The sequence below is a fragment of the Podarcis vaucheri genome, assembly GCF_965113315.1.
Source record: "Podarcis vaucheri genome assembly, chromosome: 9".
Taxonomy (NCBI): Eukaryota; Metazoa; Chordata; class Lepidosauria; order Squamata; family Lacertidae; genus Podarcis; species Podarcis vaucheri.
Window position 1 is genome coordinate 28,855,849 of NC_138767.1, and position 27,805 is coordinate 28,883,653.

General features: G+C 43.5%; 2 protein-coding genes across 19 annotated transcripts in view; one reads left to right on the forward strand and one right to left on the reverse strand.

Annotated features, from left to right (window-relative positions):
• Window positions 1-11,059, forward strand: part of LOC309540247 (bifunctional heparan sulfate N-deacetylase/N-sulfotransferase 3-like) — a 64,191-nt gene extending 53,132 nt beyond the window's left edge. Inside the window, 6 exon segments of the mRNA XM_082236923.1 lie at window positions 656-779; window positions 2,783-2,957; window positions 4,175-4,345; window positions 5,226-5,335; window positions 8,254-8,356; window positions 10,512-11,059. Of these exon segments, the coding sequence (XP_082093049.1) occupies window positions 656-779; window positions 2,783-2,957; window positions 4,175-4,345; window positions 5,226-5,335; window positions 8,254-8,356; window positions 10,512-10,631 (803 nt within the window). The 3' untranslated portion in view covers window positions 10,632-11,059.
• Window positions 1-27,805, reverse strand: part of LOC309540324 (uncharacterized protein) — a 46,986-nt gene extending 19,181 nt beyond the window's left edge. For 3 of the 18 annotated variants that reach the window (XR_014223155.1, XR_014223161.1, XR_014223162.1), the window contains exon 1: window positions 26,873-27,010. Coding sequence is in view for 2 of the 18 variants with exons in the window: in XM_082237123.1 (XP_082093249.1) it covers window positions 4,372-4,457; window positions 16,395-16,462; window positions 27,552-27,779 (382 nt within the window). In the remaining 16 variants the exon portion in view is untranslated. Of the gene's footprint in view, window positions 1-4,371; window positions 4,458-11,199; window positions 11,564-16,394; window positions 16,675-16,713; window positions 16,857-18,682; window positions 18,838-25,829; window positions 26,334-26,872; window positions 27,050-27,551 lie in introns of those variants that run through there. The other 15 variants (XR_014223157.1, XM_082237123.1, XR_014223167.1 and 12 more) reach the window with 14 other exon arrangements.

The following is a 27,805-nucleotide window of genomic DNA, read 5'->3' on the forward strand; positions in this document are numbered from 1 at the left end:
AAGTTGTGTTCTTCCACACATAACCCAAATACCAGCATACACCAATTTTTTTATACTTAGTTTGAGCAGGAACATTTGCTTTCCTTTATTTTTATTGTTGGCATTCAGTTGTATTTTAACATTTACTGTATTTGTTATTAATTGATGTTTCAACAATTGAGTTTGTTTTATGATTACTCTAAAGTGTTACAATGTTAATATAATCAAACTGAGTTATTTGCTAGATTGTCGTGTTATGTTTTGAATTTATTTCATATTTGATTGCTATTGTAATGATTTATTGATTTGCATTTTTGTTCTATTGTGAGCTACTTTGAGCACATTTTTCAATGGAAAAGTGGTATATAAATTTAAATAAAACAATAAAGCAGTGCATCTTCTGCAATGTAAGTGAATGAAATCTCAGGTGTTCTCAGTATAGATACAGCTACTACTTAAATAAATTTCAATTGAGCATTGATCCAAGAAAACTTTTTTAAGACAAGTACTTTTTGTTCATTGAAGAAAGTTTTGCATGCATTTTATACATGTTTTTAAAAGTTCATTGCTGGTATAATTGAGGATGATTATCACAAAAGACAAATGTATAAAATTAGGATCCAGTTGATAGAATGTCCTGTCTTGTCTCAACTTGTGGATTTTATTCTCTTTGCAGGTACAACAGCTTTGTATTTGTTCCTGATTATGCATCCATCCATCATTAGTAACTCCCCCAGCCCCAAAACCTTTGAGGAGGTACAGTTCTTTAATAGAAATAACTACCACAGGGGGATTGATTGGTAAGATGGGTTACTAGTATAAATCTCAAAATTTCTATACTGTGCACAATACAAAAATGGCATTACCAATGTGAGGTTGTTTATGCAGACTAAAATAACTTTTACTATTCTAAAAATTAAGTGTGTGCAAATAATGTAGCATTAATTACAAATACAATAAATGCCATCTGTGATTTCTTCCCTTATTTTACCACAGCTATTGGAAAATACTGGTATATTTCAAACCATTAGATACTTCTGATTATACAAAGAAAGAGAAGTTTAATTACAATTTGTCATGTTATTTAATTGTGTCTTAAGTGGAAATGGAATATTATCTAGCAGCTACAATTCTGAGTCTACCTAAAAGACAATATAAACCACAATATTCTATTATTTACTAAGGTAGCAAGTAGCAACTTAAAAAGAGCCACTGATGTGTTTCTTACATGTCTCTTTAGAGGTTTCTGTTCACTTTCATAAAAGCTGATCTTCCTAAATATGCTGCTGCATATGGCTAAAACAGTACACGAAATGTAGTGGAATGCCAGCCCACATATTTTCAGGTGGATCTATAACCATCCCACACATTTTTAGGGGAACATAGTTGAGTCTGGCTTAACCATTCCACTTCCACTTTTCTCCCTCTTTGAAACCATCTGACTTCCCTTTACCTCCAGCTTCAGGCACAGCGTTAAACAGCAAGATGGGGAATAGCCAGTTTAGCAGTAATTTTAGACATCTTTGTGTTTTACTCCTCACATGTGCAAGAGGGAAATCCTGTAGGACATTTCATGTTCACGTCTCATTAAAATGAATGGGTTCTCTGCAAAAGTAGTCCTTTTCTTGGCATAAATGAACTTCCTCTTGGATTGTGTCCACTGTCTTCTACTTAACCATAATATTATATTATTCTATTCTATTAATATTATTCTACTTAACCATAATATTCTAATTAACCATAATGTTAACAGTGAGGAAAGGTTTGTTGATACCATGTAGAGAGTAGTGAGAAAATAATCCTTGAAGAGAGGGCCCCAGTCTTGCATCAGGATATTTTGCCTGATGGACCAATCCCATAAAAGATCCGCTCTAGCAGGTTTTCTCACGGAACTCTGTTCTCACACATTGATGCTGATTCTATGAGAGTAGTCTACTTTCTTAGAATGACAAATGCCATAATGGTTTTATTTTTGCAACAGATTTTTATTATTAAGTCCAACAGGTGATTTGTCTTTTTGGTTAGTCAACTAAAATGCTTGCTGCTGACTGACTCACACACAGTTTGTCACTCACAGTTTGTTCAGATTCTTCCATTTCTGTAAATCTGATCATCAAATGAACTGCAACAACTAAGAACAGCCTCCATGAAGCACTTCTGTTGATAGTATTGTACAGTGTTGTTAAGGAGAAAATAAGGTGCATTACTGGGGGGGAAAGGAAACAAAATGTTGAAATTTCTCAAATGTTTCCCTGCACAGACTGTCTTCATGGACTCTAACATTTAGCAAGGCTAGTTATAGGGACAACGTATAGCATTGTCTGTGAATCAATATGTTCACAGAGCTGAAAGCAGACATGGAAGGTAGTTGTATTGATTCACAGGCAGTTATATATGCTTTTCACTCTAACTAGGTTTGTGAGATGTCAGAACTCATAGCAGTCTTGTTTTTCTACCACAAAAGCCTGAATCAAAGGCCACTGACAGAATGGCTGCAGCTTCTGGCCAGATCACACCAACAAATGTTCCTGCTCCAAAACCTCGATAAAATGTGATTCCAGGTGTGTGGTTGGAAAGTTTCTAAACTTCTCATTTATATAATTAGGAAATACCATTTAGCAGACAAGTGCAAACATTTGGTTGCTTCTATTTGACAATGACACCTAGGATTGGTTTAACATATTACAAAACATAACAGATAAAGCTTATCTTTGAATTTTTTTCATGTGCTCAAAATAAGTTCCTTTCTGCATAATGTTTGCAACTTCTAAACTGTTCTAAGGAACATATTCTTTTTCTGTAGGTATATGGAATTCTTTCCTGCACCTTCAAACATTACTACAGACTTCCTTTTTGAGAAGAGTGCTAACTATTTCCATTCTGAAGAAGCCCCAAAACGAGCAGCTTCTTTGATTCCCAAGGCAAAAATCATCACCATTCTCATTGATCCATCAGATCGAGCATACTCCTGGTATCAGGTAGAAGATTTAAGAATTAATTCAGGTTCTAGATTAATATATGATAAAGAATTTTGGGTTGCTTGTTTTAGCATATGCACCTCTATTTTATTTTGAAGGACACAGCATTATTTGAATTAAGCCTTTCTTAGCAAGTCACCACACAATCCTAGGTATGACTACTCATAAATAAGCCCCATTTATTTCAGTGTGTTTATTCCTACGTAAATGGGATTAAGATTTCAGCATCATTTCTTAATCTATAGGTTTGGTTTGGATTGGACTGCTGGTAAAGACTGGTGATCCATTCCTTTAATTCTCATAAGTTTATTATAGTATACTTTTCTATTATGATATTATTTTCCCTTATAGCTAGTTTCTTATAGAATTCAATACTGTCCTAGAAATTTAGAAAGCTGCCTTGTATTAAGTCAGATTATTGGTCCATCTAGCTCTTCAGGGTCTCAGAACAGTGCCTTTACTAATCCTACTTGAAGATTCCAGGGACTGAGCTTTGGTGTGGTGTGACAAGCAGCAACAGACTGCTTCAGCTGAAGATTGGATGTGTCCTACAAGAGTCAATGGATGTCTCTGGCCTGCCTGTCCCTCAAGCTTCTATTGCCTTATTACTAATTGTATAGACAACTGCTCAAGTTTTCTAGCTGCTAAGCTTATTAACAATAATAGTCCAAGGAACAGAGTGATCTGACTGTCATTTGCATAGGCAGTCACTGGTATAGTCATACCACACTCTGTTTCTCATTGCTGAGATGGTGTTTTAAAAATATTTTATTTTTATCATTAATAAGAATAACATTACTACTGCTAAACCTATATTCAAGTCCCTGGGTAAAGGACTAATTGTACCCTCCTAGAACCCAGATATGGTCATTTCTCAACAAAGTAGCCCATCAAATGGGTTAGATCTAAAAGCAATCAAGGAAAGATGTTAGTGTTAGCTTCTTCCCACTTTTACATGGAAAATTAAAGTGAGGGGCAGGTAATTAACAACAAAAATTATATTGATCATTCTGTGCATACCCTATTAGTGTTTTACCCAAAGTAATCAACAATGTATCCTTACTGGAATTAGTTTATCATATATTTCATCTGCCCAGTTTCTATAAAATTCACAATTTAGAATTGTCAAGCAGTTAAAATTAAAGAAGTATCCTTTTAAGAGTAGAAGCTGGCCATTCTACTTTCCATTTGCATTACTTCAATATTTCCCCCTCCAGCACCAGCGATCACACAAAGACCCTGCAGCTCTAAAGTTTACCTTCTATCAAGTGATCAGCGCTGGACATCATGCTTCAGCAGAGCTTAAGGCTCTTCAGAAGAAATGTCTAGTACCTGGATGGTATGCTACCCATATAGAAAGATGGCTAACTTACTTTCCACCTTATCAGGTAAATATTTACTCCCTCTCTACTACCTTGTGAAATGTTGATCTTCATGGTAGGCTGTTTCAAAATCATTTTGGCAACTGTCTGAGCCGCAAAATATCCAGGGGCTTCTTCCCTAAAAGTTAGAATAATAGTACAACCCATGCATTCATTGGAATGATGTACCGCAGTATTTTTTTCTTATTTTAAGGTTCTTTCACTTTCTGTCCTATCTTAAGTCCCACTATGACCGTAGTAGTGACAGGCAGGGCCTGCTAAATGAGGTTTGTGATAAGTCACTGTCAATCTCTTTGTTGCTGTTGTTTTGCGGTTTCCTGCTAAGATGCTGCCTGATTCGCAGGGTAAGTGGCTCACATGGTCAATCAACTTAAAAATAACTCAGCTGCTTTACCTCCTAGAGCCCCTTGCTCATTCATAGTGGTCCAAGAGGATAACAAACAATTAAAGAATGGCACACACCCAAAAAACTGTTTCCTGTTCTGCTTCTGAATTTAACTGTCACCAGACTGAATGATATTAAGAAAAAGAAGATATACATATGTTTTATATCTTGCTTTTTTCCCAAAGCTACATTTGATAGCCTTTTTCAGGGCAAACCATAGTTCTAATTTATCTGGGTCGAGATCTTTATTTCTCTACCATCACTAGTATTCCAAGCAGCTTCCAATTTAATATCATTTCAGATTTAATTAGTGAGCCATTTACCTCACTCCTAGATCATTAAAGGTGGTGATAAATATGAATGGATTTATTACTGATCCCCGGGGCACCTCAGTTCCTCTTAAAGACTGAGCTTTGCGTATGTGAAAAAATGTTTGAAGTCTGACATATAATGAATTTTAAATACAGTATTCACAGTTGACTTTTCTACCCCCCCCCCCAGTTACTAATTATTGATGGACAGCAGCTGAGAAATGATCCAGCTATCGTGATGGACGAAGTGCAGAAGTTTCTGGGAGTTACTCCTCATTATAATTACTCAGAAGCCCTAACGTGAGTTAATTCATTGATTTATTTAACACAGTTTGCATAGTATGATAAAAGTAAGAACTGCAATAAGGAGCCAGTTTGGACAATAGTATCTCAGATTAACAAGCCAAGATATGAGTAAGCATTTTTCCTATGCACACAGTCTCGTCACATAAGTTGTAATTAAAGTAGGAAGTCCATAAGTAACCATAGCTTCCCATTTTGTTTGAACTGGGGAGCAACTGGTTGCCACCTTTTGAGTAAGTTTGACTCAGCTTCAAACCATTGAAGACAGCCTTGTAAATACACTAGCTCACATTTTGTTGTTTTTTGCTAGCCTACTAAGGGGCTAGTGGACTGATTTCATGCTAGCCATAGAGGGAAAGCCTCCTCCTCCATGTGCTGTATATGAAAGCCAACCTGTCAACACAAGCAAGCTAATAAAAATGCTTTCTGCCAACTGTGTTGACAGAGAGGGACAAAGCTGAGGAATTGTGACTTTCCTTCCACCTCAGACTGGCAGAGAAGAGATGGAGAAATCCAGCCCGTCTCTCACTAATTCACCAGCATGGAATTCTGTGCACTTGCTACCTACTGATACCTGGTGGCTTGATAAATACCAAGTTGTTTTAGAATTCTGGCTTGTTCCAAACTTCCTGGTTCAGAAGAAACAAGAAATTGTGGTTTATTTGAGCCTGTTTAATTTGCTTTAATTTGTTTTATTTACAACTCATGCAAAGGGTCAGCATATACAGGCAGAAAGCTGGCTCACAAAACAAATAGTCTTATTAAGTCAAGACATGATCATCCAAACCAGCTCACTGTTTCTAATTTTAGAAATAGGTGGGTTTTTAAAAGCCTCACCCCCCCATTTAATTCCCATGGATAAATATGTACTCATACATGACCTTATGACATCACGATTTCCTTTCAGGAGTGGAGGTGGGAACAACCCAGCTAATTCACAATAATTCTGTTCGCTGTACACAACCACTGGGAAGAAAATTATTTCTGTAAATCTTACTTTAAACATGCATATGGTGAACCACTTTAGAACAGTCAAGACACCAGAGAGAGAAAACAAGGACTGTTCTCTATAAATTGGTTCTGCTTTTGAATGGATAAGTGGAACACCTTTCCACCTCTTTGCTCAGCAGCAGAAGATTCACTATCCATAAGCAGCAAGGGCAGAAGCTGCTTTTCTTTTTATTTGATTAGAAAGGCACAACAATGTCAGTGTCAGGGATACAGGACCCACTGTGTATATAATAAATAGTCATGTACACAAACCATTTTGATTCAAACATTTATTCACTTGCCCTTAAAATGAGATTGATAACCTTAGTCTGCTCTTTTGTATGAAATCCCATTGTCTGTTTTCATAAGAAGCTCTCAAAAAAGAATAGTGTTCATTCCCAGACAGTTCTCTATTTAACGCCTCTTAGTCAATTGTGCTGTTCTTTTTTTGTTGAGTATGTGGCAAAAAACCCCGACTTTATCTTCCATGAGATAAAGTCAAGTGCATTGTAAAGACATAATGGATCAAATTCACCCCTAGAGTAATTCTATTGAGCTTTCAGCCTCTTTTACACCATACTGCTTGACCTGGATGCTGTGAATTATTCCCATCTGCATCTAATTCCAGCGCATGCTTTTCTTTCCTGTCTACTCTTGTTTGAGAACAATGATTTGTTAAAAGATTTCTATTTAGGGTTACTTGTTCACTTAAATGATCTGATACAGCTCTCATAAAAGTACACTCTGAATTTATTTAACCTTGGATGTCTTCTTTTCTTTTTCCATGCAGTTTATATAAGCTGGTGAATATTAATCTTTGCTTAAACCACCAGCACCCAATATTTTGGACAAGTGTGTCACATATGAAGTCCAGAGTATGACATAGTGCCTCTCTATTGTGCACTACTGTGCCATAATAATCCACCCCGTGCCTTGGGGTAGTGAAAACAATCGACTTTTTAAAAGAACTAAACAAATTCATGTCAGATGCTATTAATTAACTACTAGTCATAATGGCCTTATGTTACTTCAGGTATCAGATGCAGTATATCTCTGAAAACCAGTTCTGGGGTACGCAAGCACAAGCGCTATTGCATTCATGTCCTGCCTGATGGCTTCCCATAAGCATTTGGCTGGCCACTGTGAGAACAGAACATTGCATTAGATAAGGTTTTGATCTAATCTAGCAAGACTCTTCTTATATTCATGCAAACATTGTCCCTCCCAGATAACGGGCATGGATGGCACAGGGGGAGCCATCAAATGGGCTCCTCACATTGAACCTGGAATTTCTCATGTTACTCTCATGGTCTGTGAAGGAAGAACATTGTAATGACTCCCACACTAGAGATGTTAATGGGGCTCAGTATTCTAAAGAAGGATAGGTAGAAGCAATGAAACAGAACAAATGATATTCATGTTTCTGAGAACTGGTGCACATTAACCTCAGCTATAGCTATGGAATTCATGCAGTTGGTTACCCAAGCCGCAAATACAGTAGTTCTGTTTGAATATTCCTATAATGCATCTTTTGACAGGTAAACTGTTTTCACACACAAAAAGAAATCCCATAATGCATTTGCAGGGAATCACACAGCAGCATATTTGAAAGACTGCACCTCATGAAATTTGATCAAAGTCCAAGAAACTAATGGACATGTTACCATTATTGTTCCTTCTTCCATGTAAAAGATGATAAGTGCTCAGTGGTGTCACCTTTCTTGGAGGGAACAGCAAGGAAGTGCTTCATCAGCATGTGGTGGCAGTGGATGAGTCCATTAATGATGCTTCATTTAGAGGTCATCATATGAACTAGCTCTGTTTATGGAGATAAGGCAACAATGCAATATGGCTTGTATTTCACCTTTTTTTTCCACACACAGAATGATGTTATTCATTGTATCTAAAGGCATTATATGTTTCAGGTTTGACTCACACAAGGGCTTCTGGTGTCAACTCTTAGAAGAAGGAAAAACAAAATGTCTTGGAAAGAGCAAAGGCAGAAAGTACCCTCCAATGGATTCTGAGGTAAACCCTTTATCAGTTGTGCTGTGGATAAGATCCTAAGCCTCTCAGCAAAAGCACACAAAAGTTATTGTCATATGCAATGTCTTGATTATTCAGATTTTTGTGTTACTTGAAAAGGACCAGAATTTTAATTAAATTTATCCTAAATTTAGTTAATTTATTCCTAAATTTGTTAGGAATCTTTATCTCAGTTGCACAAGTCCTGTTTCTCAAATGAAGATATGAACACTTATATGCATGAGGTGGAGCCTTGGTTTGACTTTAGGAATCAAGCACCAGGGAGGGGCAGAGGATAAGGACCTCTGGGTCACAAGCACAGACACAAGGCACAGGGGAAAATTTGCTCATTAAATGTTTGGCTTAACATCATAGATACATTAGGGGTAACAAATCCACATAAATCATCCTAAATGATTCTGTAAAACTACCTCATATTTCAGATCTCAGTCTTGCAGGTTGTTGGAAAAAATGAAGAATGTTTATTTAGTTACAGCATTTATACTTTCCCCTTTAGCCAAAAAGACTCTGAAAGCAGCTTACAAAAATTGGTTCTAAGACGGTCCCTATCCTCAGGCTCGCAATCTAAAAAGACATGGCACATCAGGGGGAAAAGGAATGAGAGGGAAGAGGGGTAAACAAGCTCAGTCACAAGTTCTTAAAATTACAGTTCTTAAAGTTACAACCAATGTCAGTGGCAATTCTGTCTGATTTCTCCTTGATAGGGCAGCCATTCCCCTAAAGCACTCTTCACCCCAGATCAGATCCCTATCAATATGGTATGCTGCAGCCCTTAAGAAATTGATGCATTGAAAGATCTTTTATGTGGTATATTTACAAATAATTGGATAAATGTTCACATTTATTCATAAATGATTAAAGTGTAATCAGAGAGGAGTGGGAGACTTTTAGTTTTAATTCACAAACATGGCTTTACAATAAAGCTCACTACCATGTAGAGAATAGCTTACACAATATCACATGGATATTTTATTGACTAAGTAGAATGGCTCTACAAATTCAGGAAAGACATTGAAATTGTTCCAATACTCTAAAACTAGATTACGGTCTAGCCAATCAAGCTAGATCCATTACTACTATTTAACCTAGTGATGTGGACAAAAGATTTGTGATTGCTTAGGACAGGAAGCCAATATAGTACCCCTCCACACCCCATATGTTGGTGAATTACAGTTCCCATCATCCTTTACCTTTGGCCATAACAACTGGGGCTGTTACTGTAGTCAATGACATCTGGACAGCATTACCCAGCTACTCCTGCTTTAGGACTACTAAAATGATCCAGGACAAGTGAAGTATACTATCACACATTAAAATTCTTTTTCCTCTATCAGGTGCATACTCAAGCTCATTAAATGTGAGTTAGTCTTGAACCACCCTACAGTCACAATCAGGAAAAGTAGGGGAAAGGTGATGCAGGATTAAGATTGCACTCATAGTACAAACATGTTATCCTCTAAAATGGATATGTGCCCCTTCGTTGGGGCAGTATCCAACGAAGTAGTTTCATTTGTACTTCTGGCAGCACAACAGAACTTCTTCTCCCTCTCTTCTCCCCCAAGCTCCATAAATCTGTTCTGGGGGTTCCCCCAACCTTTGGACTCCAACTCCCACAGCCACAGCCAACATGGCAATAGGCAGGGGCTTGAGAATCGTAGTCCAGTGGCATCTGAAGGACCACAGGTTACCTACCACCTGTCTAGCTCCAGGACCAGCAGTTTGTCCCATCCTGAGAGGTTGTTGTGGAAAGAGGAGGACTCGCTAGGATTAGAGCACTATTGTAGTCTCACGGAGAAGGCATGGGAGCATTGAATCTCTTTGGTAACAAATCCTGTAGCTCTTAGGACTCCTTCTCAGAGACTCTAATACTGCCTTAAGCTTTTGAAAAAGGTTCTGCAAGTGCAGCTCCAACTGCTGGAAATAGAAGCTGTGTGTGCAGGAAACATTTTTCTGTGTAGTGTCATTAGATGGGTTAAATTGTCTGTGCCTTAAGTAATTCAATTGCTGATACTTAGTTCCAAATGTGATTTACAAAAAAAAGAAAGAAAAAAAGGATTGAGTTCAGATCAAGATAAAGTAAATGTAATAAAGTAATAAGTAATAAAAGTAATAAAATGTTGGTTTTTGTATCCCTCAGTGCAGGGTTTTTCTGTCAAGCTACTACAGAGATCACAATGTGGAACTCTCAAAGCTTCTACACAAATTGGGACAACCCCTTCCATCATGGCTGAGACAGGAGCTACAAAAAGTGAGATAGCATTGGGGAAAATGCTTCTAGAGAGAGCTCTTCTTCACTTCAAGTATAATCAGACCTAAAGTCTCTAGTAGCTACAAGAAAGCTGTTGGGAAATCTGTCTCTTCAAGAGAACAAAAATGTGAGGCTTGTGCCGTATGCTGGCAAGTGGACTGTGAAAGTGTGTGCACTTGTGTCTCTGGAAGTGCATGGCATTTCATTACTATTTCTGGTTTCATGGAGGTTTCATAGGGAAGGTCATATGGGCCAGCTCCCACTTATTTCATTGGGGCTGGCACAAGAGAACTTCTAGTGGGTTGTGCCTATAACTTGCTGTGCAAAGGTGGAAATAAAAAGCAACTGGCCTAGGTTTAAAAACAACAATATACAACTGTCCAAAATCAAAATAAATATTTACAATTTTATATATTATATTCATATCAGTTTACGAATATTGTGTCTCATGTCAGTTTTGTAACCCACTGTCTGCCTGCTGAGGTTTCTTATTGTTTGATTACAATGCTGTGTCTTTTTTAAAATGAGAAAATGCGTAGCACAAAATGCCAGGTGTATTCCCCCTTTGCAATCTGATTCAAAGCACTGAACTAGGTTTTTTTTTTAAAGTCAGTTTATGTCGTTTAGAAATACAACATAGGTGGGGAATGCATCATAGTATTCAAAGAAATGATATTATGTATTTGAGTTGGCTGGCTGAAACCTTTCACCTCAATTCACTGAACTGGGAGTTGCTGTAGCATTGTGGAACCTGTCCCTTCCTGAACAGATGACTGATGGAAGAAGTGCTGCAGATGCTCTGCTTGTAGATCAGCATCAGAAGTGCATGTCCAACCAGGGATATTTAAGATATTTAAGATTTTCCCGAAGTACAGAAGATTCTCCCAAATCGCAGTCTTACACATTCTAGTCACCTTTTACTTCATCAGGGTCTTTGGCCACTGCAGGAAAAATACATAGGCATAATTTACAAGGCTTTGATTGTTTCGCTTGAATACCACAAACAAAAACCCTTACATTGTTGAAGCAAAGAATTCCAAAATAATTAAATCCAAACTTGTAAAATAATTTTTCAGGTTCACAGGAGTAAAAAATCATGTCAGAGAAAATAATTGTGGTTTTTTTAAAAATTCATATCCTTTTTTTAGTCAGCCTTTTGCCACTAGCTAAGCTGATTTCCCATCCCAACTTCCCCTTCTCCTGCCTAAAATTGGAAAAGATTCCACTAATTCACTAGTCCTACATCAGACGGAGAAAGTAGCAAGTAGCATACTCATATCTGATTTGCTTTATTTACATCATTACGTGTTCTACATGCTTTGGATTTCTTAGGTACTATATTATGCATTTCTTTAGTATTTTCAAAATGAACATATTCACAAGCTATGGAAAGACATTTGGAGGGAATATCTGCAGTTAAGTTAATACAACAAATTAATCAAAATTATTTTTTAAGGAATGAACATTATGCTGCTGGCCTAAAAAATTATGAACACAGTTAACTTTAAAAACCGATGATGAAATTTCTGAAAGCATGTAGCTCTGATAATTAATATTTTACAACACTATAATGACTAAATGTGTAGCAAAGCTAGACAATATTATGAACCAAGTTTACTCTATTGATATTTGGCTCAGGGTGCTTTAAAACTAAATGGCTAGATCTCTAACCAAATATATCAAAATATTAGATATAAGACAGTAATTATGCACCATTATTTTCATTACCGTTTACTGGATGTAGCATCACCCAGCCAAGGTTAAGCACTGTTCAGTCCCAATTATTTTAATGGAAAGCTGCTCAGATGCTTAAATGTGCTTGGAGCCCCCAATTTAGGAAGCACTACATTAATAAGGAAATCTTTTAAGCCATTAGTCCTACTCCTTACCTTTTTGTTAAGTAAAGCAATAAACTGAGTGCAAATGGCCCCTTTATTCAATATAGAAATAACAAGAGCTCAAACTTTATCTCTGTCATTACCATTTTATGAACAAATATACAATTGTACTTCAACAACCACATGTATGCAGTATCCTTTCCATTTGTGAACGATTCTCTGCAAAAGAGTGCTTTCTTTCTTCCTTATCCTGTCATACAAAGCTATAATAGGTTCCTCCAATCTACTGGTTTTCAAACTTTTGCTTGATGAATAGAAGCTTGGCATTACTCAAAGAAAGATCTTTAGTGGCAGGCAAGTGTCCTTGAAAGATAGTTTGCTAACCACAACCAATCTTCTGAAGCAAAGTACTGGTTTTAGGCTGCAGTCCTATACCCACTTACCTGTAAGTCTCAATAGAGCTACTTTTGAGTACACATGTATAGGACTGCACTGTGAAAAATCCAAAAATTCAGGTAGGCATTTTATACCTCCCACTAGTTTAAATGACTGCACAAACAAATGCCAGAATAAATTCCAGCATAAAATCTTTACATATTTACTTTAACATAGTTCTTGTGAAAACTCAAGGAAGTGACTTTGAAAGTTGGCTATATGAAACAGCTGTGTCAGTAAAAACAACAAAAGTGTGATTATTTACAGGACATCATTATTAAAGGTACACACACAAAAAGGGAAACAAACAATGAAGTAAACCAAGCAACCCATGCAGTTACACATGGTTCTGCTGCAGTATTTGCCCAGTACTACACATGAGAAAATGAGGAGTGGAACTAATCTTCAAAATATATTGTACAGATTATCCTTATTATTGCTGGAAAATGTGAAGCTTCCTCAGGAAGAATAAAATAGGTATTTCAGTGTTTATAGATGTAATATTCTTCTCATTCACATTGAATGAAAATTGCTGGAAATGTTTTTCTCAATTTTTTTAAAATAAAATAAAAAAGTAGACATTATTCTGATAGTGGCATGATTTCTGCTGTGCAACAATAAACTCTGATAAAAAACAGCCTCTCCACATTGTAGTGACTTTATTCTAATGCAGTTTCTTTTACTGTTTGACATCAAGTTACAACGTACTATAGAAACAGCTGCCTCGGAGAGAGTTGTTGTTTTTTTTTTAAGTTGCCTGCTGTTTCTATGTTAATAACATTATTCTGAGGGGCTCTTTGTTTTACTGCCTTGTCATTTTACTATCTTTGATGGCAGAATTTTTCAAGTGTGCTACAGTTACACATCCATAGTATTACAGTAAAGGGAAGCAATACAGAAGTCAATAAAAGTTACTTAGAACAGTGATATACCATACTGAAGAAAGCCCAGCATTTTAACACTATTAAAAGGGAGAGGGAGAACAGCCTGGTGTTTTCCAAACAATTTAGTTTTTGACAGCACAGCACAGGAAATCGCCATAGCTCAGTAGCAGAATGCATGTAGAAGGCTCCATTTCCACTTAGAAGAAATACAGTGGTACCTTGGTTCTCAAACTTAATCCATTCTGGGAGTCTGTTCGACTCCCGAAACTGTTCAAAAACCAAGGTGTGGCTTCCGAAGCTTCCTGCACTCTAGCGGAAACCACGTTGGACGTTCAGCTTCCAAAAACGTTGGCAAACCGGAACCTTACTTCTGGGTTTGCGGCATTCGGGAGCCGTCTGTTTGACAACTAAGCCATTTGAGAACCAAGGTACCACTTTAACTTGTGTGACGCTGCTGAAAACACCACCCCAGTAAAATCAAACGTGATAACGCTGCAAGTTATAGCTTGCCCCCACTCCATTTCATTGGCTGTTGGTTTAGCTTATATTCCAAAAACATCTGCTTTTGGCCTGAGGTCACAATACTGGGAAAGACCCCATCCACTATTGATCAGGGTAGGCCAGGTAATACAGATGAATGTTTCGACAGGCAAACTGCTCAAAACTAGTTTCCAACCCTATAAAACTATGTGTACCTATGAAGAACTGCCACCTCTGGATGGTTAAATGAGCAAAGCCACATGGATGTATCCAGTCCAGCAATTATTTGCACCATCTATTACTGATATTTACATGCAGAAAGCAGCAGTCCATATCACAGAAGATCTACTACTACTTGATCTCCACAGCCTGGGTCTTTCATGCAAAATCATGTAGCCTGTGTACATTTTGTCTATCTTAATAGCCTCTGCTCTTAACTTCCTTCTTTATATTATTTTTTATGTCTCTCCTTGGCATCAAAAAAGCCCTGCTCAAATTGTATTAAGTCATAAGTAAAGACATTCATGCAATTCCCATACATATTCCTGATTTCCACAGATCTTTGTTGAAGTATTGGTGTTTGGGATTCTCACCCACAAGCTGTGTGGCAGTTCAGGTTTTTATATTATTTCAGTGCAATGGAACAAAATCCTTAAGTCAAATAATGGGAACTCTCCAGTGGCACCCCCACCCTAAATTTTCCACTCTGAGGAAGGCTGTTCCTTAGTATGAGGCATTATTCTGCCATGGCAAATACAGTGGTACCTCGGGTTACAGATGCTTCAGGTTACAGACTCCGCTAACCCAGAAATAGTTCCTTTTGGTTAAGAACTTTGCTTTAGGATGAGAACAGAAATCATGCTCTGGCGGTGCGGTGGTAGCGGGAGGCCCCATTAGCTAAAGTGGTACCTCAGGTTAAGAACAGTTTCAGGTTAAGAACAGACCTCCAAAATGAATTAAGTTCTTAACCCGAGGTACCACTGTACAGCTTAAGGAGTAGTAAGCCGTTAAAACTGTAACAACGTACTACTATTTAACCTTAAATAGCATTTGCCAATGTCGCAGCTACTCTTTTGGCCAACATTCCAATCTTGGGACCTCTCTCGGGGGGGGGGGGGAAGGTACTTGGGTGGCAAAGCTTAAGTTCTTTTCTTTAGTGTATGCTTGGGGTTTTTCTGTCAGCGTCACTTGCAGAAATTCTCTTTCTATTCGTTTGTTATGTTTCCTTGGTGGTGAGAGAGGTTGGGGTGGCCTAGGGAGTGGTTGATCGTCTTTGGCTGGCTGCAGTGGGATTTGTTTGTGTGTGGGTGACAGGGGTTGTCGGGTTAAGTTGGTCATATTGAACCGAATGCTGTCAGTTGGTTATGAGCTCTTTCTAGTGTGAGTGGGCATTGTTATCTCAGAAGGTGTTCAGTAGGGCCAGTTCTGGGGTGACTTCCAGTACCTGTTTATTTGGCTTATTTCTGGTATGACCGCACACACTCCTTTTCTGACTGGATCCTCAATTACTTGGTTTGGTGGGATCTGCTGGTTCAGACACAGCATATGTCTGAGAAGGCCCCACGTGGGATCATGGTGAGGAAGTGCGAGGAAAAAACTGTTGTGACATTGCTTTCTTTGGCAACTTGGAAGCTGTGGTGGGATCCAGAAACGGCAACCTGGAGCCCCACTGACCACTTAACTGCTCTCTTCTCCATCAGCTTGGGAGCTTTTTCTGAGACGCTTGCAGGGTATGATAGCATCCTTTGTCGTCTGAACATCTGTATCAAGATGCTAACAGATCTGCCTGCCTTTGATCAGTTGTGCTTCAAGGGAAGCTCACCAGTCCTCTGATTCTTTAATATTTTCCAGCCCAGATAGAGGTTAACCAAAGGATCTCACGATAGTCATCTCCATGCAGGAGCAAGGAAGCATAGGAGAAACCGATGCACCACAAGAGCATATTGGATGGGATGGCTTTCAAAGAGGGCTAGGCAACTGCATGGAGGAGAGGCCTATCAAAGGCAACTAGCCGTGATGGCTATGCTCAGCCTCCCGTGTTACAGGGAGCAATGCTTCTGAAAAGCACTTGCTGGAAGCCACAGATTCCCCAAACGTGTTTCACAAGGACCCCTTCCTTCCCTCTGGCCCAGTACCTGAAGGTCGTCACGTCTCTCCATGGATTTGGCCAGAACAAAGTATATGTTGGGGGACAGCTCCCTCCCTGCAAAGAAAATGGAGGAATCAGCAGGCGCCTGGCTTCCAGCCATGCTAGCACCAGTCTGGTGCATGAGGGTGGGGGACACGGGAAGGAAGCGTTCCTATAGAATAGGGCACTCAATTGGCATTTCCACCTACCTGAACTCTAAGCCTTTCCCCCTTTTGTTCTGGCCTGTCTCTCTCCCAAGGAAGATGCGAGCTCTTGCTGGAAGCCACCTGTGGGGAGAGTGTTCCTATGTTTCAGAAGCATCTTTTTGTTCCTTGATATAGTCACAGAATGGCAGGGTTGGAAGGGAATCCAAGGGTTATCTAGTCTAACCCCCGGCAATGCAAGGATCCTGCCCACAGCCAGCCCTGGCTGGGCTCCAAACTCCAGCCTTCTGGTTACCATTGCAATTCTGCATGGGGTGGAGAAAGGGGAGAGAGAAATGTGTAGCTTACACTCTCATAACACTGATATGAGAGCCACACCAAACAGCCCTTTCAGTAACTAAAGTCTAAAGGGCTGTGACATGGAGGATGGAGCAAGCTTGTTCTCTCCTGCTTCAGAGGCCCTTAGGGCCTGAAGCAGTGACTCGCCTTCCTTGGAGGTTTTTAAGCAGCACTTGGATGGCCATCAGCCATGGATCATCTAGTTGAGATTCCTTCATTGCAGGGGGTTGGACTAGATGACCCTCGCGATCCCTTCCAACTCTACAATTCTATGATGCTATGTTTTAAAGAGCATCCAATGCGCCTTTAAAGCACATGACTTCTCCTGAAATGATTTGTGCCATTGTGGCTTCCCTCTCACAGACCTACAATCCCCAGAACCCCTAAGAAACTACAATTCCCAGGATCATTTGGGGGGAAGACGTCTGCTTTTTAGAACAGGGATGGAGAACCTGCAGTTTGCTCACCCCCATTTTCTAGAAAGCCAGGAATGGGAAGCTCCACAGTAGAGGCAGCAACACTCCTGAAGACCAGTTGCTGGAAACCACAGGAGGGGCGAGTTTCTCTTGTGCTCAAATCCTGATTGCAGGTTTCCCACAGGGATCTGGTTGGCAACTGTGAGAACAGGATGCTGGACTGCATGGGTCATTGGCCGCATCCAGCAGGCTCTTCTCTTGTGTATGGATATGTGGGTGAAACCACGAAAACAGCATTGCAACACAACGTCCCCTCTCCCTCTTCTCCTCTTGGTTTGCTCTCAGTGATGTCACAGAACCCAAACTGATTGCCTGTGTGGCACAATGATGTCATCACGGTCACAGTACGTTCCCCGATTAACATGGTGTTTCCTGCTTGGCAGGGGGTTGGACTCGATGGCCCTTGTGGTCTATTCCAACTCTATGATTCTATGATTCTAAGGGCTTCTAACAGTACGGTTATAGGGAGCAGCATGTATAAAATATTGAATGTAATAGAGTTATTAAGGTAATTGTATCAGAATTATTATGGGAATATTAAAGAGGGGGAAGAGAGATTTTGGAATCCTGGTGGTGAGTGATGATTGGATGATGGTTTGAAAGGGAGTTTGAATGTGAGGCAGTTGAGAGTCAGTTGAGAGCAGTGGGTTCTGGAGCGGGTGGTTGGGCAACTAACTATACAGTTTAGGATCAGTAGTCTAGTTGTCCTTGTTGTAATAAAGCAGCATATAAGATAAAGAGAATTTGAGGCCATAAGTCTCATTTAGTGAGGGTGCAATACCTAGGATCTGGACCAAACATTGATATTTTTTGCTCTTTTCTAGTTTCATAGGTTTATGTTCTGGTTCTAATGATGTAATGGGGTGGGGGCTCTTTAAATATTGGGGGCTGTTACACACTCCTTTTCTTCTTTAAAAAACAATAAGTTCCCCTCGCTTTCAAAAGCACATGCATTGTTTCTATTATGTTTAATGTATGTAGAGTTTGGTGCCAAACACCGCCACCCGACCCCACCCCCATCCATCTTCCCTCTCTCCACCCCCCTTTCTTTTTTCTTTCTTTTTCTTCTCCCCATAATGCCTCAACAAATGAAACGGATTTGTAAAAATGTTACATGGGGGGGGGGATACAAGGCATTACACTTACTTCTGTAAAACAAGAAAATCCTTAATAAAATATTATAAATAAATAAATAAATAAATAAAGGGGAGAAGCACGTGCATTGTCTCTTTCTTCAGGTTCTTCAGTTACATTTGTTTTGAGACACTGGTGTTATATGCAGTGTAGGGTTGGGAAGAAAAGAGAGAGCAGCATACTGTCAGCAGAAGTCGCTGGAGAGCCTTGGCACATCCACATTTTAACAGTGACAAAAATGAAAGGAAGAAGTGATCTGTGCAGAAGTGAGGCTCACGGGGAAGCAGCAATGGCTCTGTGTCAGGCAGCACAATGTCCTGTTAAGCATCCTCTCACACTGCAGAAAAGAAGTTGCACTTAACCCTCAGTTACAGCTGACTGGCAGCTTATTACATATGAAGTGAAGAACAGGAACAACTTGAGATATACATGACAATATACTCCTTGTTCTAAATTTGTGTCACAATAGTCAATTTGTGTCTAAATCTTCAACACTATTAATACCAGAGCCTATGGAGTATCCCTTGGAACATCCAAGTGGGCTAAGAAATCCTAATGGATTCACTTCAATTTATTCTAAAAGCAAAAAATAAAAACTTGAATAAACTGTTTGGCTTTAAGTAGAGACAAACAACAATAGCTAAAACCATCTACATTATATGTGTAACTCCAGAGATTATAGCTTGTCTGCAGCAGCACTTAATGTGACTACAAGTACGGAACAAAGCTTTAAAATTCTGGTTACAGTGAAATGCTTCCAGTATCAATTGGAATGAAAGCAGAAACTGAAACCATCCCTACTGCTCATCAACTTTTCAGAAAGCCTCTACAAACAATAATGATCAGTCCTGTTATTAAAGCACTTGGGTCACAACCCAACATTCTAGAAAGCATATATGTGCATTAAGTCTCTCTTTGCCTTTGGGGAATACGCACACTGCTCAAAATTTTTTGGGGGAAGACATATAAATTTGGGTTGATTTGTATACTAATGACACCATCAGTCTCAACAACTGATTTGCAAAGATAGAACATTTTTGTAGTAATAAAAGGCATCACTATTTTCAATAATTCTGCTCAGCTTGATGAATCATAGAATCATAACTATAGAGTTGGAAGAACTGAAGCATCATCTAGCCCAACTCCCAGCTAATGACTATAGTACCTCCCTCTGAAGAGCACAGTCAGGTGCTAAACCTTCCAAATCTGAAGCTGCAGAGGTAGACAGAGATCCTCAACATCTCCTCAAATGCGAGGAAAGTTGGAAGATGTTTGGCAGTTGCACAGCCAAAAGGCACCTGGAGAGTCTTAACCTCATAGGACCATAGGCGCCGACTCCATGGGGCCTGAGGGAGCCCGAGCCCCCTCAAAAATTCGTTTGGGGGGGCTCTGCCCCCCCAATAATCTCGGGCACCCCTCCAGCAGTTTTTCAGTTATAAAACTGTGCATATTTCTTTAGTGCCTTGATGGAATTATTTTATCATGCATCTTCACTATGAGTGTATGTGCATATCTATACAGTGGTACCTCTGGATGCAAACGGCATCCGTTCTGGAGCCCCGTTTGCATCCTGAAGCGAACGCAACCCACGTCCGCGCATCTGCGCATGCGTGGGTCGCGATTTACTGCTTCCACACATGTGCGTGACATCATTTTGAGCATCTGCGCATGCGCAAGTGGCGAAACCCGGAAGTAATGCGCTCTGTTACTTCTGGGTCACCGCGGATCGCAACCCGAAAAGGCTTAACCTGAAGGGACTTCAACCTGAAGTATGACTGTATCTAGATAGATATATCATGGCTTAACACTTGTAAACTGTTTAGAAGCCATCTTGGCAACCAAGATGTGTGTAAATCAGCAAATAATGCTAATAATTCTAAAAATATATTTAAAAAAGAAAAACAAAAAAGGAAGCAGTGAAAGCGTCTCTCTGTGGCTGTTCTCTGTGTTTTCCTTTCCCTCCTCACTTAGTCCTGGATCTTGTGAAAGTGGAAAATAAATCATCCCACCTCAAAATGGCGGTATCCGACGTAGCAGAGGCCTTGGGGCAAGACGAGAACCCTTCAGGAAACTTCCTGGGAAGATGCATCAGCAGACTCAGAAGGATCTGGAAGAGATAGAAGCTGTTGCTGGCAGCCATCTTTTTTAAAATAAAAACCAAAAAATAATATTTTTTTATTGGTTTTTAGACAAATGCAATAACAATAACCATTAAACACCCAGCAAGTGTTTGTTCTAGCCATTAGACACAAGCTCACACATTCAGTGGTCAAACCTATTACTTAAAGTAACCTCCCCACAGAGAAGGCTGAGCAGCTGTTATAGTAAGGTCTTGTTATTCCTTTATTTCCTTGATTTTGATCCCGCCCTTCTTCTCAAAGGAGCCCAGGAGGGCAAACGGAACAATTTAACAAACGAATATTTTAAAAATAGCCTGGCAGACAGCAAGTGATGAATTCCTGAATGAGCTACGCAGGAGCGCCTAGTCTGGCATCTGCTCATGTTGGTTTTTGCAGCCTTTCCTTCTGCAGACCTTGGGGGGGAAAGGAGCTTTGTAATAATAATAATAATAATAATAATTTATTATTTGTACCCCGCCCATCTGGCTGGGTTTCCCCAGCCACTCTGGGCGGCTTCCACAGAAACCAAAAAAACATTAAAATATCATACATTAAAAGCTTCCCTGAATAGGGCCGCCTTAAGATGTTTTCTGAATGTCAGGTAGTTTTCCATCACCTTGACATCCGATGGGAGGGCATTCCACAGGGCGGGCGCCACCACCGAAAAGGCCCTCTGCCTGGTTCCCTGTAGCTTCGCTTCTCGCAATGAGGGAACCGCCAGAAGGCCCTTGGCGCTGGACCTCAGTGTCCGGGCAGAACGATGGGGGTGGAGACGCTCCTTCAGGTATACTGGGCCGAAGCCGTTTAGGGCTTTAAAGGTCAACACCAACAGTTTGAATTGTGCTCGGAAACGTACTGGGAGCCAATGTAGGTCTTTCAAGACCGGTGTTATGTGGTCTCGGCGGCCGCCCCCAGTCACCAGTCTAGCTGCCGCATTCTGGATTAGTTGTAGTTTCCGAGTCACCTTCAAAGGTAGCCCCACGTAGAGCGCATTGCAGTAGTCCAAGCGGGAGATAACTAGAGCATGCACCACTCTGGCCAGACAGTCAGCGGGCAGGTAGGGTCTCAGCCTGCGTACCAGGTGGAGTTGGTAGACAGCTGCCCTGGATACAGAATTGACCTGTGCCTCCATGGACAGCTGTGAGTCCAAAATGACTCCCAGGCTACGCACCTGGTCCTTCAGGGGCACAGTTACCCCATTCAGGACCAGGGAGTCCTCCACACCAGCCCGCCCCCTGTCCCCCAAAAACAGTACTTCTGTCTTGTCAGGATTCAACTTCAATCCATTAGCCGCCATCCATCCTCCAACCGCCTCCAGGCACTCACACAGGACCTTCACCGCCTTCACTGGTTCTGATTTGAAAGAAAGGTAGAGCTGGGTATCATCTGCATATTGATGGACACCCAGTCCAAACCCCCTGATGATCTCTCCCAGCGGCTTCATATAGATGTTAAAAAGCATGGGGGAGAGGACGGAACCCTGAGGCACCCCACAAGTGAGGGCCCAAGGGTCTGAACACTCATCCCCCACCACCACTTTCTGAACACGGCCCAGGAGAAAGGAGCGAAACCACTGTATAACAGTGCCCCCAGCTCCCAACCCCTCTAGACGGTCCAGAAGGATGTTATGGTCGATTGTATCAAAGGCCGCTGAGAGATCCAGCAGAACTAGGAAACAACTCTCACCTTTGTCCCTAGCTCGCCGGAGATCATCAACCAGTGCGACCAAGGCAGTTTCAGTCCCATGATGAGGCCTGAACCCTGATTGGAAGGGATCCAAATGGTCCGCATCCTCCAGGCGTGCCTGGAGTTGTTCAGCAACCACACGCTCAATCACCTTGCCCAAGAATGGAAGATTTGAGACTGGGCGATAGTTGGCCATACTGGCCGGGTCTAAAGATGGTTTTTTAAGAAGCGGTTTAATGACCGCCTCTTTCAGCGGATCTGGGAATGTTCCCTCACAGAGGGAAGCATTCACCACCCCGCAGAGCCCATCGCCCAGCCCTTCCCGGCTAGCTTTTATAAGCCAGGATGGGCAAGGATCAAGGAGACAGGTGGTTGGTTTCACTCGTCCAAGCAGCCTGTCCACATCCTCGGGGGTAACGGATTGAAATTGATTCCATGCAACTTGACCAGACAGGGCTCTAGCACTCTCCCGCCCCAGCCCTGCTCCCACGGTGGTGTCTAGCTCCTTCCGAATATGAGTGATTTTATCTGCAAAAAACGTTGCAAAATCGTTGCAGGAGATCTTGGGGTCTTTACAAGGCCCCGATGGTAAAGGTGGTTCCGTTAAGTTGCGGACCACCTGAAAGAGTCTCCTGCTACTATTTTCTGCAGATGCAATAGAGGCGGTGAAGAAAGTCTTCTTCGCCGTCGCTATCGCCACTTGGTAGGCTCGACGTTGAGCTCTAACCTGTGTCCGGTCAGATTCGGAGTGAGTTTTCTGCCACCGACGCTCTAGCCGTCTCAGCGATTGTTTCATCGCCCTCAGCTCCGAAGAAAACCACGGGGCTGTCCGGGCTCCATGCAATCGGAGAGGGCGCTTCGGAGCCAGACAGTCGATAGCCCTGGTTAACTCCGCATTCCAGCGGGCCACCAGGGAGTCAGCTGAAAGGCCATCAACATGGGATAAAGCATCCCCTACCACTCTCTGGAAACCATTTGGATCCATTAAGTGGCGGGGGCGGACCATCCGAATTGGTCCCACCTCCCTGCAGAGGGGAAGGGTCGCGGAGAAGTCCAGTTGCACCAGGAAGTGATCTGACCATGGCACTTCTTTGGTTTCATTTTTACTTAGTGTCAGATCACCCACGTCGCTAGAGGTGAATACCAGGTCTAAGGCATGTCCATGACTATGAGTTGGGCCCAACTTATTCAGGGACAGCCCCATGGAGGCCATGCTTTCCACGAAGTCCCGAGCGGCCCCTTGTAAGGTCGTGTCGGCGTGGATGTTAAAATCCCCCAGGACAACCAAACTAGGTGTCTCCAGGAGAACATCCGCCACGACCTGAAGCAGCTCGGACAGGGAATCCTTGGTGCAGCGGGGAGGTCGGTACACCAAAAGGAATCCTGTACTGCCCCTATTGCCCAACTTTGTAGACTCCAGTGTAGTGGTTCTCCCCTTCAACCATGCCTTCAGTGTGGGTTAGGCTGGTTTTGCAGACAGTCCCTCTCGAGGGCTGAACCCCATCAGGACTCGCCACCGTACAGTTTTGACCACTACCTTTCAGCCCAAGCATCCCCTCTCCCCTACAATCCCGGTTTCCCAGCAATCGACTGAAATCGCAGGGGAGCTCAAGGTCTGGAGGGGAAGGGACCAACCGTCCCACGGAGTGGTCCACATACAATGTCCTTTTCTCCTGTAAACTCAGGTACATAGGCGCTGACTCCATGGGGCCTGAGGGGGCCCGAGCCCCCTCAAAAATTCGTTTGGGGGGGCTCTGCCCCCCCAATAATCTCGGGCGCCCCTCCAGCAGAGTGCCGCCGCCGCGCTGGCTCTGCCTGTCGACGCTTGGCGCGTCCGCGGCTTTTATAGAGGGCCCGGCGCGCACCAGCTCGATAACGGGCACCGGCGCGGCGGGGGGCACCGGGCCGGGGGAGGGGGCGGCCGGCCTGTCTCCTTGGCAACCCCACTGAGCAGCACCGGCTCCCCCGGGAGGGCCATCCCCCTGCGCCGCCGATCGCCAACACCGCCGACGCTGTGGCTGCCCGAGCCCGAGCCAAAGCCAGAGCCAAAGCCAGAGCCAAAGCCAGTCAGTCAGGAAGGAAGGAGAGAGAAATGGGGAGGGAGACGAGGGAGGAAAATTGCGCGCAGGGTGAAGAAAGGAGAAGGGCGAACGAGACGAGCTTCCAACCCAAAAAAGGGCTGGAAGACTGGGAGGATGAAGGATCGGGAAAGAAAGCGACGCCTTCCCCGCCTGCGACGTCGCCCGCTTGTCATTGGCAGCGCAGCGGGCGCCCAGAGGGGCTGGGCACCGGCGCAGGGCCGCTCCGCAGCCGCGGAGGACAGCTGCGCGGCTAGCAAGGCGCGCCGCGTAGAGTGCGGCCCGTGTGTGGCCCGATGGCCAGGCAAGCTTGGGCGGGGACTCCCATGCGAATCTAAGACGGGAGAAGAAGGCAGAGCAAAGGGGGTCCCTTCCCCAACCTCCGGCTCTGAGACTTCCCTGCGCCCCAGAAAAGCAAAAGGATTTTCTCTTCAACCTGCCCTCCATCCTCTTGCGGAAAACTCTTTGCCTGCCCTGCCCGTATCTCGTTTTTGCTTTTTAATTCCACACACGCACCCTTCGGACTTCGTGGCAATCGGGCGCGCGGGTGCGTTTCCTAAGAGAGTGAGGACCCCCGCCTCCTCCCCACCTGCTCCCTCGCCAGCCAGCCAGCCAGCCAGCCAGCTGCGCGCCCTAGCTGGAGAGCCCCAGCCGTCCCCGTCGCGCAATCGGCTGGATCTCCCTTCAGCAGGCCGTGCTCACAATTCGGCCCAGGGACCCCCCAGCAGCGGATCTCCGGCCCAGCTGAAGAATCCGGCAACAAGCCCCCTCCTCCCCAATCGCTCCGCCGAAATACGCTCCAAAACCCCCCAGATAGGCCGCCGGCCGCCAAGTCTCATGGCGCCCTGAGCGAGGGTCTCTCCCCAACACCACCACCTCGAACTGCGTTCTCCCGGCTACCCGAGCGAACCAGCGGCAGGACCCCGGTATGGGCCCCCCCAATATTTTTTATAAGTCGGCGCCCCTGCATAGGACTCAACTGGCAATCCTTTCCTGCTGCTCCTCAGTACAGTAAAGGCGGGGAAGCAGAATGTGCCTCTTGGACTTCCCTACCTGAAGGCCCACTTCAAACAGGGACTCTCTCAGGGACGCGGACTTATAAAAAATATTGGGGGCCCCCCCCGGGAAAGCTCATGAATAATAAATAAGCTCATGAATATGCAAATAAAGTGGCGCCGCCTCCTCGTGAGCGAATAGGGGAGAGCGTGCTGCGCCTATTAATCAGCTCCGGAGCGGAAATTGGGTGGAGCTTTTGCTCGGGAGGGAGGGCAGGAGGCATGCAGCCCGACCCTGTGCATTTTGGGCTGGGGAAGGGGCGGCAGTGGCGCTCTGCTGGAGGGGCGCCGGAGATTATTGGGGGGGCAGAGCCCCCCCAAACGAATTTTTGAGGGGGCTCGGGCCCCCTCAAGCCCCATGGAGTCGGCGCCTATGGACTCTCTACTCACTTGCACCCAAATTACTATTTTCCTTCCCTCTGGCAAGGGAGGATGTTGGATGTTCCTGCATAAAGGTGCTTTGGGCACTTTCAAGCAGGGATGCCCAACTAGCAACTCTCTCCTTCAAGCAGTGATGCCCATTCTGGAATGCCCTTGCTGGAGGCTGGGGCAGCAGGTTTGGTGCAAGTTGCGACTAGCAAAAAAAATGTAATTATTGATTACTGCATCCCATATATGGAATATATACATAATTACAGGCAGTTAATACATAAAAGTAACTGCATTATTTAAATATGTAAAACTTTCCCCTCAAAATTTGGTCAAGGCTATGAAGCAAAAGCACCATCCAGTGGCCAAATTTATTTCCTACTACGTATGGTTTTCCGAGTACGGCAGATTGAATGAAAAGCACAGGAACATCCACCAATCATTGTTTATTTGTTTAAATGTATACAGTAGACCTAAAGGATCACTGCTGTTTTTTAATGTTTCTCTGGACTACGATGTGATTGATGGCACCAGTGGCGTAGCGTGGGTTGTCAGCACCCGGAGCAAGGCAAGTAATTTGCGCCCCCTAACCCGTGGATTTGCGCCCCCTAACCTGTGGATTTGCCCCCCCTAACCCTAACCTCCAGATGTTGCGCCCGGCCCCCCCTGCACCCCCCACGCTCCGCCACTGGATGGCACGAATTTCTCTAGTACCAGACTATTTCACATATTACATCACACAAAGAGATCATGGTTTCCCTGCCCCACGCCAGAAACGGGTTCACGGGGCTCGATGTGTTTTCCTTAATTCGCTGCACAGTAAAACGAATACTGTACGTTCTCTGTCTCCGATTCGTTACTGGGAACTACTTTGGAAACCAGTAAGAACTCTTCTGTAAAGGCATCAAGTCACAGGTAACTTCGCGATTTGTTCCACATCAATTCAGAACTACTATCAGGCGGCTGCCCACCAGCTGCGTTACACGTACAACCCATTTACATGTTGCTTTCGCGATAACGCCTGCTGTGTAGGTTAACAGCAGCTCCCCCATAAACTAGCCTACCTTCTGTGGAAGTGGAGGCGCCTGGCCTCAGCCCCACTAAGTTTATTCATGTGGTTTCAGAGAGCTCAATGCAAGTACGACTAGTCTGCCAATTTACCCTGTGTCGCAGGCGGAGGCCCCACTTGCTTGCAAGGTACAGACTTCCGTGAAGCGCACTTGAGAGACTGAAACCTCGCCCAACCGAAAGCGGGAGACGGTGCGCACGCGCGCCTCGCACCAACGGCTCAACGGGCCCGGCCCTCCAGCGCGCGAAGTGGGCGTGGCCTCCTCCCCCTTATAAAAGCGCTCGCGAGGCGCGCGCCTCTTCCTTTTCGAAGGCGTTCTGGAGGCGACGGTTGGGCTTTAGTTGGAAGAAGTGGAAGGGTGGGCCTAGGCCTAGGCGAGGGTGGGGAAAGGGAAGAGAAATACAGTACAGGGGATGGTTTTTTCCCCGTGCAAGGCTAGTAGTTGTTTCTCCTGAGTACGCGCCTGTAACCAGCGAGCGTGCTTTTCGCAGGAGAAGCGTCCCTTCGTCTCGGAGCGTAAGATGCTTCAGGAGAGCGAAGGGCATCTAGCGCGCATGCGCCGTAACTGCCGCAATGCCTGAAAGGAGGCTGTTGTTTCGGGAGGGGGAGGGCGGGGGAGTCCTAGCGACGCCGAACAGGAAGAGCCAAGCGCGCCTACAGGTAGGACAACTTACTTTACTTCGGAAGGGACTCTTGAGGCGCTGAGGGCCGCCTTCTTGCGCTCCGGCGTCATTTTCAAATGCCAAGTAAAGCGCGCCTCGTGCGCTCGCTGGGGCTGCCGGGTAAAGAGTGGGGGCGGGGACCAACTCCATGCTTCCATGGGACCTGCCAGCGTGGCAGCCTCCCTTCCTATTCATGGTAGAGCAAACGGTCACCTTGCCCATTGGCATAGCTCGCACCATTTAATTTGAGCGAGACTCTGACTAGG